The sequence below is a fragment of the Trematomus bernacchii genome, unplaced genomic scaffold, assembly GCF_902827165.1.
Source record: "Trematomus bernacchii unplaced genomic scaffold, fTreBer1.1, whole genome shotgun sequence".
Classification (NCBI taxonomy): domain Eukaryota; kingdom Metazoa; phylum Chordata; class Actinopteri; order Perciformes; family Nototheniidae; genus Trematomus; species Trematomus bernacchii.
In genome coordinates this window covers 226,163-240,000 of record NW_022987655.1, presented here as the reverse complement: position 1 = coordinate 240,000, position 13,838 = coordinate 226,163, and the positions used below count along the sequence as shown (strand labels likewise).

At 42.2% G+C, this 13,838-nt stretch overlaps 1 protein-coding gene across 1 annotated transcript; it reads left to right on the top strand.

The window, feature by feature from the left end:
* Positions 1-10,998: 10,998 nt before the first annotated feature.
* On the top strand, positions 10,999-13,538 carry LOC117486616 (zinc finger protein 32-like). The gene is made up of 2 exons (XM_034135120.1): positions 10,999-11,820; positions 13,180-13,538. Exons 1-2 carry the CDS (start codon positions 11,010-11,012, stop codon positions 13,536-13,538), a joined length of 1,170 nt encoding a protein of 389 aa, XP_033991011.1. The 5' UTR covers positions 10,999-11,009.
* The last annotated feature ends 300 nt before the right edge of the window (positions 13,539-13,838 follow it).

Here is a 13,838-nt window from a genome sequence, read left to right as displayed (position 1 = left end):
TACAATCAATACTCCAGACTATGACGTGCTATATTCAACGTTTATTGTTATACCGGAGACGTAGACATTCATGTCTGGTAGGAAGGTGCACTTCAATCAACTCTCTGGCTGCGCACGCATACTGGTCACGTCACGTCGGCCAATCATAAAAAAAAAACATTAGGCTTGTTTGAGATGGGCTGCGTCTCGCCTCGAAAGTTGACGAGAATAGCCGATTGCAGCCGGGGGAGGTCTCAAAAAGCTCGCCTGAAGTCGGAAAGGTCGGAGTCGGCTTGACTCTGTTTGCAATGGCGGAAATTGCGTTGGCGTTCTTTGTTGCAGATGAAGTGGATGCAATAGAAATCCCATAATTATTATATCACTACAAATGAATGACTCAAGTGTCTGTTCATTTTAAAACAAATCAATACAAGGGGGGTTGAATCCTACATTACAAAGACAGAAACCACTTATTACTTTCAAAACTACTTCCGTCAGTGGTCTTGACCAGTTTGCATTTATAAAGAATGCACAAATGTGTTTAATCGTTAATGTCAGATATGTACTAAGTAAATACATTTGTTCCTGCTCAAGATTAGATTCAACTTTATTGTTATGGCACAGATTACAGGTACTGAGACAAACGAAATGCAGTTTAGCTTCTAACCAGGAGTGCAACAAGCAGTAAAGTGAAAAGTAATGTACACAATCTACAGAATAAAATATAGAATTAATTGAATGATGAATAAACAGTGAGGGGTATGAATACACTATACACAGTAGCATGTGAGCAGTATGAACAGTGTGTATGAATATGCTAAGATATATAAAGTATGAAAACGGTAAGTAGTGCCGTATAGTATAAAATATATAGATATTAATGTCATGATGATAAACATTGTGGAACAATGATGAAAAATCTGAATGGAAGTGACGTAAAACTGACACAAAACAACAACAAACTTTTGCCGAGCCAATTGGAGAGTTTCATCTCCAGCACGGGGTAAAACCCACCAATGAGCGCTCAGCTCGATATACCAGCGAGTCGTTTCCCCATCAAGCATTTCGTTTCCGCAGCTCATGGAGAGAAACTGCTCCGCCTCGCTCTCAAGTCTGCCGGCGTCTTTGTCCCGCGAGATTTCAACGTCTCATGTAGTCGAGCTGTTGTGGCAATCCAGTGCTCACAACAGGAAAGAATGAAACAGAGAGGAATCAATGAAACACAAACACAGAAATAGTTGAGATTAATCATTATTATTTAGTTGCGCACCACCAAACAACAATGGGGAAACATTACCTTGCTTCAACAGCAACCAATCGCAGAAATGCTCCCACGAACACAAGAAAACACAGGGCAGATATAGGTTTTCTAAATGACACACGAACATGTTCCCTAACCATGTTTAACGCACACACATTGTCAGTTCTCCTAAACTTGGACATGTTCCAGATGTCGAAAGGTCATCATCTCATGACTTCTTTAGGAGTCTTGCAGGATATGAATTATCCAATTAACAAACTATATATACGTCTGCACATGAATGCACATACATTTCTTACATTAACTAACCCTTAAAGGGCCCATGTCATGGCCATTTCCACTGATCATAATTGTTGAGGTATACTAAAATAGATTTATACTGTGCAATTTTCCAAACTCACATTGGTTTCGCATACAGCATCTCTGTCAAGCATGTGTATTCAGCAGTATTGCACTCTCTCCACTAAACGACTCGTTGGGCTCTTGCCCCCCCCCTCCCTGTGAGCCTAGTGTGCTCCGATTGGTCAGCTCGGCCACGTCTGTTCATGATTAGTCAACCACCAGAGAGGCTCCGCCCGCTTTTTTCGGGGAACATCAGTGTAATAATGGCGTCGGTACAAGCTGATATTTTATACGCTAACTAACCGAACTGAACCTACAACTTTGTTATAGAAGAGTGTGACGGCCCCAGGGCCTTTGTCTTACGGTGGGGTGGAGCTGAAGAGGCTAATCAGCGCGATCACGGACACCTCCGTAGCCGGTGCTATTAATCCCAGCGGCCCGGAGTCTCTCTCCAAAGCGGCTGCAGAAGGACGAACTCGGCGATCCTCTCCCCTCGACCACCTATCTCTGCATTTACCACAATAAATTTGCCGTGGTTTTGTAAACTCGTGTATGTCTCCTTGCCTTTCCGTTGTGGCCTACGAGCCGGTCATAACAAAGAGTAAGTTATTTTTACCTGTAATAAACTACTACTGTTTGATGAGAAATCAAATCATGGTTTGCTATATATGAATGATACGTTATAGGAGCAAATAATTCAGGGAAGAAAGGATAGGCCTACTAAGTATTTCCATTCAACTTTATTTTTAGAAATGTACAAAATGAACATAAATATACATATATACACGGTATATCATCCATTCCTCCCTGCATCTTGCCTGGGCGCAGCCCGTGACTTTTAGCACGAGGCCTCAGTAGTAGTAGTCCCGTCCCCGTCATGTATTGTCCGCCAGGATCTGGCTGGACGAAATCAAATGCAAATCACAAATATTAGAGAAACTTAGTGTTTTATGATTCGTTAGTAGTAGTTGTGGTAGGAGTGTAATGAACAGCTTGCCTGCTAATATGCTAACCTAGCTTTGTGTTACCTTGGTAGCTAACACGATATGAACGTTAGCTTGGAGGAAAGGCACACTTAATGGAGTGTAATAAAACTACTATGAACAAATCTAGTGGTTCATATTAGGCTAGCAATACGTGTTTATAATTGCAATCTATACGGGTAGTCCTGCTACGTTCGGTCATACATTGTAACTTGCTGAATACATTGTTTTGCGCTAGCAGACAGCTAGCCTCGTTAGCTATACATGCAGTATATGTACTGTCACAATGTACGGTAAATCACCCGGAGTATACTGTATGAGTATTCCGTGCCGTGTGCCTGGCATGACAATTCTCCTGCCATGACAAACATGTAAGGCCATCTGCTGACATTGTAGTTGATATATTTAAACGCTAGCAACGTAGCATAACAAAAATGTTTTTCCGACCAAACCTAGCTCTAGCTCCGTGGGTTAGATAGGTAGCATACATGCTACGCCAGCTATAATGTAATTACGTTTCGCGACTGACCGCACGGCAAATCACCCGGAGTATACTGTCAATAGGTATTTTGTGTGTGAATGCAGACATTCTCCTGCTATGAGATACATGTATGCAAGGCCATCTGCTGATATTAGAGTTGATATATGGAAACGCTAGCAACTTAGTTAGCACAGTTAGCACTGTGTCAATGGCTTAGCAGTCCAACACAGTTTACACATTTAAACAGTCTTGTTTGATAAATACACAAATAACAATGCAAAACTTACAGGTTGTGTACCCGGATCTTCCCCTGCTCCAAACGGTCCAAACAAGCTGTGCATATCCGGCCTCAAACTGGGCAATGTTTTGGAAGCTTTCGTCTGTGAAATGCCGGTTCTTCGAACCTCTGAAGGAACAGTGTTAAAAATAAATTTCAACCACTGACTTCGTCGTGGTTCTTCCGTCGGTAGGACAAACAGCTCAGATTTCTCCTCACATTTCAGGAAACAGGTCTTGGCATTGGCATGACTGGATCGATTGTGAACTGAACCAGAGCTTCCAACAGTAAATGTTAGGCTGGCAGAGGGTGCGGCCAGCGCCGCTGGGTGTGGCCATAGCTCTTCGGGATTGGTCCATTTCGGTCCGGGTACCGCATGACATCAGGCCGTACCCGGAACTAAATGGAAGACTCAAATGGGCAGTGACGTATCTCCAACGAGGCGTTTTGGGGAGGTATTTTCTGTGTTAGAGTTTTACTCGCTACAGGGTGTACTTTGAGGGTTTTGACTCTGCACACCGTTTACATGCATAAAAACCTTCATAACACAAGGGGACGGGTAATAACCGGAAAAGCATGACATGGGAGCTTTAACTGTATTATATCTAAATGTAGCCTCTTTGTATTTCCTCTGAGCTCGGCGTCAGCTCACTTAACGTAATAATTAGCAAAGAGGCTATTCTATGAAAACTGTAATTTAATAACATACCTAGTTACTATGACTAGGTCCAAGATTGATATAACATTCCCTCCTTTTATTAATTTAAGTTTCCAGATCATCCAATAAATACTCTTACAGATAACCTTTTGAGATCCGCCCTGGAAAGTCCAAAATGACTTTCTGAAAAATATTTATCAATGAATAATCATTTTACTCAAGGCAGAAGTCACAGGGTTACCTGCCTTACTCACAAATAGCCAAAAAAACACCTTTTTGATTATAACACAAAAAGTGGAAGAAAAGACAATTTGCGCTAATCTACTCTACTTAAATGGAAAATCATTTAAAAACCCTCAGTATGCTTAAGAGGAAAAAATCTATTGTCCCATTCAAGTTTAACAAACTTACATACATAACCAAATAACAAAGTAACATTCAATTTAATACTTGATTATACATAATGAAAAATGTTCCAAAACACTTATAGCAAGATGTAACTGGCGTACACTTGTTCTGCTTCTGTTATATTGTCCAGTAACACTTCTTCAGGGGGTGCACGTTCCGATCTCCATGCATAGCCTTTAGATGGAATATCTATCTTAGCCTTCATGCTGTGATGTCTCATCTCATAGCAAAATCCCTTGATGACATCTGAAGCAACATCATTACCATTTGAATTGGACGGAACTGTAGTCAGAAAACTGAGACTTCTTTAAAAGAACAGTTTACGGTAGATCTTCTTCTCTGGAGTTTGAGATTACTAATATACTTGGCTGTAAATCTTCTCAGACATCTTGGGTTTTGTTCTTCGTGTTGACCCAAACCCATAAGACAATAGCAGTGGAAGAATAGCTGGAACTAAAGGTAGTCATCCAGCTGCCTTCATTGACACTCCAGTTTGCCTCCAGACGCAGCTCCTTAAACCCCGCCTCAGAATGATCCATCTTCCCTCCTTCAGATTGCAAGGGAAAGACAGCTTTGACCTGGGTAGAAAATAGCACTTGCATTCTGGGTTAACAGCCTACAGTCAACCACTAGGCCTTAGAGTCTTACCTATCATTTTTAAACTTCTTGAAACCATGAAATGTTGTTTGTGTTGTGTTTTTACTTACCCACAATTTCCTAAGCACACAACAAACATATTCTGCAAAATTGTTCAGCCACGGTGCTGAAGCCAATCAGATCTCAACTTCGAACAATATATTTAATCATACCTGTCTTTAGCAGAACCCAATCAGGAGCTTGACCATGTAGGAAAAAAGTTGTTTGATTTGCCCTCTGGATCATGTGAGGGTTAAAAGATTCACGTGAACAAGAACAATAAACCCATTATACCCCTCCTGGAAACTTTGTCCTCAAAACCATAGAGACCATGTTTCCCCAAGTAAGATACTTCAGAGTACCCATCTGCTCATACAATGTTATTTCAAAGTCCTATGACTCATCATCAGGAAAACTTTCTCCTGTCAAAAAGAATCAACAATGTTAAATATCAAGCTACATAGTCATCAAGCCATGCAGGGATCATGCATAGTCAGACAAATGTCATGCACCATGTCTCACAATGGTTCAACTAATATGGCATAGTCAGAAATCCATTGCCAAAAGCATTGTGTACATCCCAAAATAAAATCACTTTGTCGGTGGGTCAGTGTTACTGTTACTGTTCCCGTGGAGAGAAACTGCGCGGCCTCGCCGCGCCTCGCTCTCAAGTCTGCGGGCGTCTTTGTCCCGCGAGATTTCAACATCTCATGTAGGTGAGTATGGAGCTAATTTCCTGCCATAACTCCACAAACAAACTAAACAGGTTTTACAAATGCCTCAGTTTGCAAATACAAAACACCATCTACAAACTAATGCATTTAGTTTTGCAAAGAAAAAACGTATCTATCAAACAAACACATAACATTGTTCTAATAAATCATGTTTCAGAGACAAATTCAGCTTAGGTTTTACAAGTACACAACTTTTTTTTACAAATACAAACCATTTTCTTCTCACGGCGGAATATTACTGCCAAAAGTCACGTGACTTTTGGCAGTAATATTCCGCCTTGGCTGGCTCATACAGGGTGTTTCTCAATCGCGAGTAAAGCTGCTGCAGAGCCACTATTTCAAGCATACTACGTCATCGAGTGCCGCCGAAGTACTGTTCCAATGTCCAGCATACTTGGAAATCTACCGAGCCCGGCGTACTTCGTAGCGAGAAATGTCGACGTCAGTAAAGTGTTCAAATCTGGATCAGTTTTTATCAGATCCGTTGCAGCCCCTTTTTTAGAGATTTGGGTATGGAGGAAAATAGAGAGGGTTGTGTTTTCTGACACTTGGTGAGTTCCCTGGAACACCGGGGACACATATTCATGTAGAAAAGACGTACAAAAGTGCATTTTGCATGATAGGTCCCCTTTAATACCTAACGTCAAACCCAGGGGCATTAACATGTTGCATTTAAATAATACGGATAAACACGTGACGTTAGTGAAGTTGCACGTGCTGCCGTTTACTATTTTATATTGAAATCAACTCGGAAGCTTCCTAATGTCAGACAGAGATCTCGACTCTGTTATGGATAACTTATACTTTATATTAAGTGCATAAATAGATCAAAGTGAAAACATTGGACCTGCTTAACTCACAGTCCGGTGTGATGATACATCTGACATGTTGCTGCCGTTTGCTCTTTATTTTAGACTCTGACATGTTGCATTGTTTTAGTGTTTATTAAACTTAGGGACACAATTACAACCTCTTCTTTCAGCTCATCCAGCTCGGAGGTAGGGCAAAAAAAAGTGCTTATATTTGAAGTATATCCATTTGATTTTATCATCTTATCTTGAAGGTATCATGCAAAATGCACTTTTTGATGTCTTGTATACATAAATATGTGCGGTGTGTAAGGAGACTCACAAATGTCAGAAAATAAAACATACCCACATCTGTAAAAATTGGGGTACAACGGAGCTGATCCAGATTTGCTGCGGTCATGATGACATTACTAAAAAGTGGGCTGCTTGACATTGAACTCCTGGCAACGTTGTGCCCACGTCCCAAACTATCGTCTCCATATACAGTCGGCTAGCTGAATCCCCTCCCTCAGCTGTGTGTCTGTGTATTCAGTTTACAAGAGGGACTTAGAGTAGAGTTGTTATATATATATATATATAATACATACAAGTGTTGCACGGTGCACCAATATTAGAAAGGTATCGCAATACCCTGCTGTTAAAAATGTTACGATTCCTCCATTTCATTAGTATCGGTACTTTAAGACTGACGTTGTTTTAATAAGAGCCGTATTTCCTGTGTGTGTTCAGCGCTCTGCTTCCACTCCCTGCAGCCTGTCAGCTCCTCTCAGAGACTGTGTTTGTTGTTTCAGATGATGCTGCTATTTTAGTTGATACAAACTTTCCTGTCGGCTCCCAGACCGTAGTCGAGGAAAACAGGGGATGACTCTCTGCAGTCTTCCAGGCCCGAAGCAACAAACTTCGGGTTCAATAACCCACTTTGAAATAAGGCAGAACGGCGAGCTCTTCTTTGGGGACCGTTGAATTTATTACGGTCTTTCTTACAGATCTAACTTTGAAGACACTCGACAGACCTATTTTGCTGCTGCTTCGTTCGCCTCAAAACACACACACACACACACACACACACACACACACACACACACACACACACACACACACACACACACACACACACACACACACACACACACACACACACACACACACACACACACACACACCAGAGTTCCCATTAGAATATTTCTTTGCCGGTCAACATGTCCGTTAAAGTTTAAATCTTCCGGACAAAAGTAGAAAAGTGCCGGTCAAAGGTCTTCTTTGTTATTTATTGAGCTTTAAAACAAATTGATATGATTTGACATTAAACAAACTAATTATAGTAGATTAACTACATTATTCAAAAGTGTACAGTAACTTACAAAAACACGGGAATAATAAACGGAGCGCTCTCTCCTTCTCCTGACAGCCCGTCAGTATCATGCAGCTCGCGGATCCAGTAATGAGTGACCCGACAGTAAAACTAAACATATCTATAACTAGTTTAGGTAGTTTGAGAGGTCATTAAAATAGCTACGTGTGATGTTCTAACCTGAAGTGTGTGTTGCTCTGCTCGCCGCTGCAGGTGATCAGCAGCAGCCGATCTCTCTCTCCCGTCAGATTAGACTTTACTCGCGTTTATGTCCATATCGATCAGATCTAGCTAGTTCTAGCTAATGATATGACTACCTGCTTATTAAAAGACACCTAAACAATAAGCGTTGCTATGCAACCGGGTGAGGCCACAAAGTATAGTGCAGCATTATGCATTTGTTTACATGCCCACCGGAACCCAGAGGCATTACCAACAGATCAACGCACAATCAACCCATCTCTTTCTCCACGTTCAGTGTAGACATTAGAATTGATTATTCTTGTCTATCACGTACTCTTCTTGTCTGTCACGTACTCTTCTTGTCTGTCACGTACTCTTCTTGTCTGTCACGTACTCTTCTTGTCTGTCACGTACTCTTCTTGTCTGTCACACACTCTTCTTGTCTGTCACAGACTCTTCTTGTCTGTCACAGACTCTTCTTGTCTGTCACGTACTCTTCTTGTCTGTCACGCACTCTTCTTGTCTGTCACGCACTCTTCTTGTCTGTCACGCACTCTTCTTGTCTGTCACGCACTCTTCTTGTCTGTCACGCACTCTTCTTGTCTGTCACGCACTCTTCTTGTCTGTCACGTACTCTTCTTGTCTGTCACAGACTCTTCTTGTCTGTCACGTACTCTTCTTGTCTGTCACGTATTATTTTGTCTGTCACGTACTCTTCTTGTCTGTCACGTACTCTTCTTGTCTGTCACGTACTCTTCTTGTCTGTCACGTACTCTTCTTGTCTGTCACAGACTCTTCTTGTCTGTCACGTACTCTTCTTGTCTGTCACAGACTCTTCTTGTCTGTCACGTACTCTTCTTGTCTGTCACGTACTCTTCTTGTCTGTCACGTACTCTTCTTGTCTGTCACGTACTCTTCTTGTCTGTCACGTACTCTTCTTGTCTGTCACGTACTCTTCTTGTCTGTCACAGACTCTTCTTGTCTGTCACTTACTCTTCTCGTCTGTCACGTACTCTTCTCGTCTGTCACAGACTCTTCTCGTCTGTCACATAAGTGGCGCAACTGATGCGGTATTGCGCTAAAGGGAAATTATTTTGACCGGAGAGATTTAGATTTGCCGGTCTTCAGCATATTTTACCGGTCATAGTCCGGTAATTACCGGCTAACGGGAACTCTGACACACACACACACACACACACACACACACACACACACACACACACACACACACACACACACACACACACACACCCCTCTCTCTCTCTCTTAAGGAGATAGCGATCTGACTCGGCATGACCCTAATATCATAGCACTTGTCATTTTACCTTGAATGCCATTGCTTTAATTAATTGTATTTATTATTCTCATTGTTCAAAGGTTTGTGTTGTGACTGAAACATTTTTCCAGGTTTGAAATAAAGCACAATAATGACATTTAAGACAGTTTCCCCTTTTTTAAGAAATCGCAATTCTTGACTTGGTATCGAAACTAAAATGTTGGTATCGTGACAATACTAATACATACAATGGCACTGTTCTCGTGGTAAACACTGAATAAACGTTCCGCCCCAACCTATCAGAAACATCGCTGTATCAGAATAATGCGCAACGTGTTTTGGGAGTAATATGGTCTGATTACATTAGCAAGCATCGCTAACACTGAGAGCTAACGCTGTACTGGAGGGAGTATGTGTGAAGAAGCCGGATATTAAAGGAACTCACCTTGTGCTAAACCCGCAAGAGAGAAAGCGTTTGAGCTCCATACTGTTTCAGAAATAATGCTTGATGTGGTTTGGAACATAATCTATACTGATGTTAAAGGTGGGGTAGGTAATTCATTGGTCATGTGCGCGTTTGTTTGTGTTGGAGGAGGGGCTCTGTGAGGAAGTCTGAAGGAAGGGGCCGATTTCTTTCGGTTGTGTTCTTTCAAATTCTAGCGCACTCGAGCTGGTTTCTCCATTCTTACCTACCCTACCTTTAAGTACTGTGCCGAGGCTTCGGAGCGTGGTTCGAATAATCCAGGAAATATGTATCCTTATCCCATAATAATAAGACCATCAGAAATGGACAGAAGACTTTTGCTTGATTTAAGTTTTTGGAGTGCTGTCAAAGGGATGCTAGCTGTGACTGTCACTTCTCTTTTCTTTTTTAAACTAAAACAGTACGTCATTTTAAATATGGTTTTGTCTGTAATGCTGAGTTACATTTTGCAATCATAATTTTGCCACCCTGTGTATAATTAGATCAATTAATTTTTTTTTTTTCTCATTTACTCTGTGATTAGGACAATTCTGGAGGACTGGGTCTGCTGGGGAAGGAGCTGCCACCCACACAGGACCCCCCTTGGTGATATTGTCATATCATATACACAACTACGGTATAGTTATGCCATGCAAACGTAGGTCACCGGTTCCTCAACAGTACAACTCCTGCCTATTTTCTACGTGTTGAATGAAGGGCACAGCTAGCAGTGCCTTAATAGGAGCCCCCTCCAACTGTCTAAAACAATCACTAAAAACAGACCAACATCTCATGCAGCCAGTACATACAGAGCTAACCCTGCTAACTAACATTAGCATGAATGACTCAAACCTACATGTAGAAACTCATATCTGCAAACAGAAAAGTAGAAACTTCGCCCCCACGCTCTCCCTGTCCAAACTAAGCACTGTTACTATGATTTAGATCAGCTACAGTACTAACTCACCTGTTGTCCTGAAGCTCTCCAGAGCATCTGGAAAAAAGGTGTAATTGACAGACAATCGAGCCAACAGAAACACAGAGTGGGCGGGACTTAGCAAATCAATAGGCAAGCATTTAAAATAAGGAATGAATAAGGGCTGCAAAGTTAATGAAGTGTTACTCGTGGTTAGATTTTCAATTCTTATACTCTACAGTTTCTCTGAATATGTGTTTCCTGTTTCCTGCAGACGTCCAGCAGCTGGTGGTGGTTAAAGAAGAGGTTCCCCCTGAGCAGCAGGAGTGGAGCTCCAGTCTGGACCAGGAGGACCCAGAGCCCCCCCCACACATTAAAGAGGAACAGGAGGAACTCTGGAGCAGTCAGGAGGGAGAGCAGCTTCAAGGGCTGGAGGAGGCTGATATCATCAAGTTCACATTCACTCCTGTCCCTGTGAAGAGTGAAGATGATGAAGAGAAACCTCAGTCCTCTCAGCTTCATCAAAGACAAACTGAACACCTGGAAACAGAAGCTGAGGGAGAGGACTGTGGAGGACCTGAACCAGCCAGGAACTCAGATCCAGAGAGACATTTACAACCAGAGACTGAGGACAACCCTGGAGACTCTTCTGAAGACACTGAAGACAGTGCTGATTGGAAGGAGACCAGAGAACCAGGTTCAAACTCTCAGAGAAATGAACAAGACTCTGTCAGTGATTCAGAAGAGAAAACATTCAGCTGCTCAGTCTGTGAGAAATCTTTTAAATGGAGAGGAAATTTAAAGTGCCACATGAGAATCCACACAGGAGAGAAACCGTTCAGCTGCTCAGTCTGTGAGAAATCTTTTACACAGAGAGGAAATTTAAAGTGCCACATGAGAAACCACACAGGAGAGAAACCATTCAGCTGCAGTGTTTGTGACAAGAGATTCACCTGGGGTCATAAGGTAAAAATCCATAAGTGTGTTGCTCGTCAGTCCTCACAGCTTCATCAAACTGAGGAGAACAGAGAGGCAGAGCCTCCAGCCAGCAGCTCAGCTGAACACCTGGAAACAGAAGCTGATGGAGAGGACTGTGGAGGACCAGAACCAGCCAGGAACTCAGATCCAGAGAGACATTTACAACCAGAGACTGAGGACAACCCTGGAGACTCTTCTGAAGACACTGAAGACAGTGCTGATTGGAAGGAGACCAGAGAACCAGATTCAAACTCTCAGAGAAATAAACAAGACTCTGTCAGTGAATCAAGACGTAGTGCAGGAGAGAAACCATTCAGCTGCTCAGTCTGTGAGAAATCTTTTACACGGAGAGGAAGTTTAAAAGTACACATGAGAATCCACACAGGAGAGAAAACATTCAGCTGCTCAATTTGTATGAAATCTTTTGCAGTAAGAGGATTTTTAAATAGACACATGAGAGTCCACACAGGAGAGAAACCATTCAGCTGCTCAATTTGTATGAAATCTTTTGCAGTAAGAGGAAGTTTAAAGGACCACATGAGAATCCACACAGGAGAGAAACCATTCAGCTGCTCAATTTGTATGAAATCTTTTAAACAGAGAGGAAATGTAAAGGAACACATGAGAATCCACACAGGAGAGAAACCATTCAGCTGCTCAATTTGTATGAAATCTTTTGCACAGAGAGGAAGTTTAAAAGTACACATGAGAATCCACACAGAAAATAAAACATTCAGCTGCTCAATTTGTATGAAATCTTTTGCACAGAGAGGAAATTTAAAATTACACATGAGAGTCCACACAGGAGAGAAACCATTCAGCTGCAGTGTTTGTGACTTAAGATTTACTTGGAGTCGTTCGGTCACAAATCATAAGTGTGTTGGTCGTCAGTCCTCACAGCTTCATCAAAGACAACATGAACATATGGAAACAGAAGCTGATGGAGAGGAATGTGGAGGACCAGAACCAGCCAGGAACTCAGATCCAGAGAGACATTTACAACCAGAGACTGATAAAGGTGGCGAACCATCTCTAGAACCTGATGACAATGTTGACATTGAGTTTTGGAAAGATACCAGGCAGCATCAGTCTGGGTTCACTTATCGAAGAAATAAAAAAGTATCTATAAGTAAAGGATATATGACCAGTAAGACAGCAGTCAGCTGCTCTGATGACCAGGTTCAAACAGATCCCAGGACTGGTGATGGTGTTTGTTTTTCCACACAGACCAGGCATCCTCGTTCAGGTCCAAACCATTTGGAAACTGAGGACGTTTCCATCAGCGAGAATCCATTCAGTCCCTCAGAGCGTAAAGATCAATATGAGGACAGTCAGCTGACGCACAAAACATCTCCCACAAGAGAGAAACCATTCAGTTGCTCATGTTGTGGTAAATGGTTTGCAACAGAAGGAAATCTGACCAGGCACATATGTGTCCACACAGAGGAGAAACCACCCAGTTGTGCAGTCAGTGAGAAAAGTTTCCTGCTGGAGTCGCAGCTCTTGAACCACGAGTGTGTCGGCGAGCCCTCGCATTGTCACACTTCTAACCCACTGTTCGACAGCTCTCAGTGTGGAACAGTAATAGACCGAAAGCACCAGCTGCCGGTTACCAGCAGAATTCAGAAAAGTCTGAAACCGAATGATGGCTCACTTTGTGGTATCGCTTTTTCCAATCTTGAAAGTTCTCAAATGCCTGGTCAGTTTGGGGAGAAACCTTTCTGCTGCTCTGTGTGTAACTCAGGTTTCAGTGACAGCGAGGCTTTAGTACAACACATGAGGATCCACACGAGACAAACCTAGTTTAGTTGCTCACTTTGTGGTAAAGAATTTGCATGGAGAAGATCTCTGACTAAACATATGAAAGTCCACAAAAGGCCGAAATTATGCTGCAGATATTGTAACAGAATGTTCCCTTCGCAATTTACGCTGAAATACCATGAATGTGAGGGTAAGTCCTCACAGCCTCTTCAAACAGAAGATGTAGAAACAGAAGCTGATGGAGAGGACTGTGGAGGACCAGAACCGGCAACATGTACAACCAGAGACTGAGGAGGTTTCCATATTGGGTTATATAATTAAAACGAACATTAATATAATCCA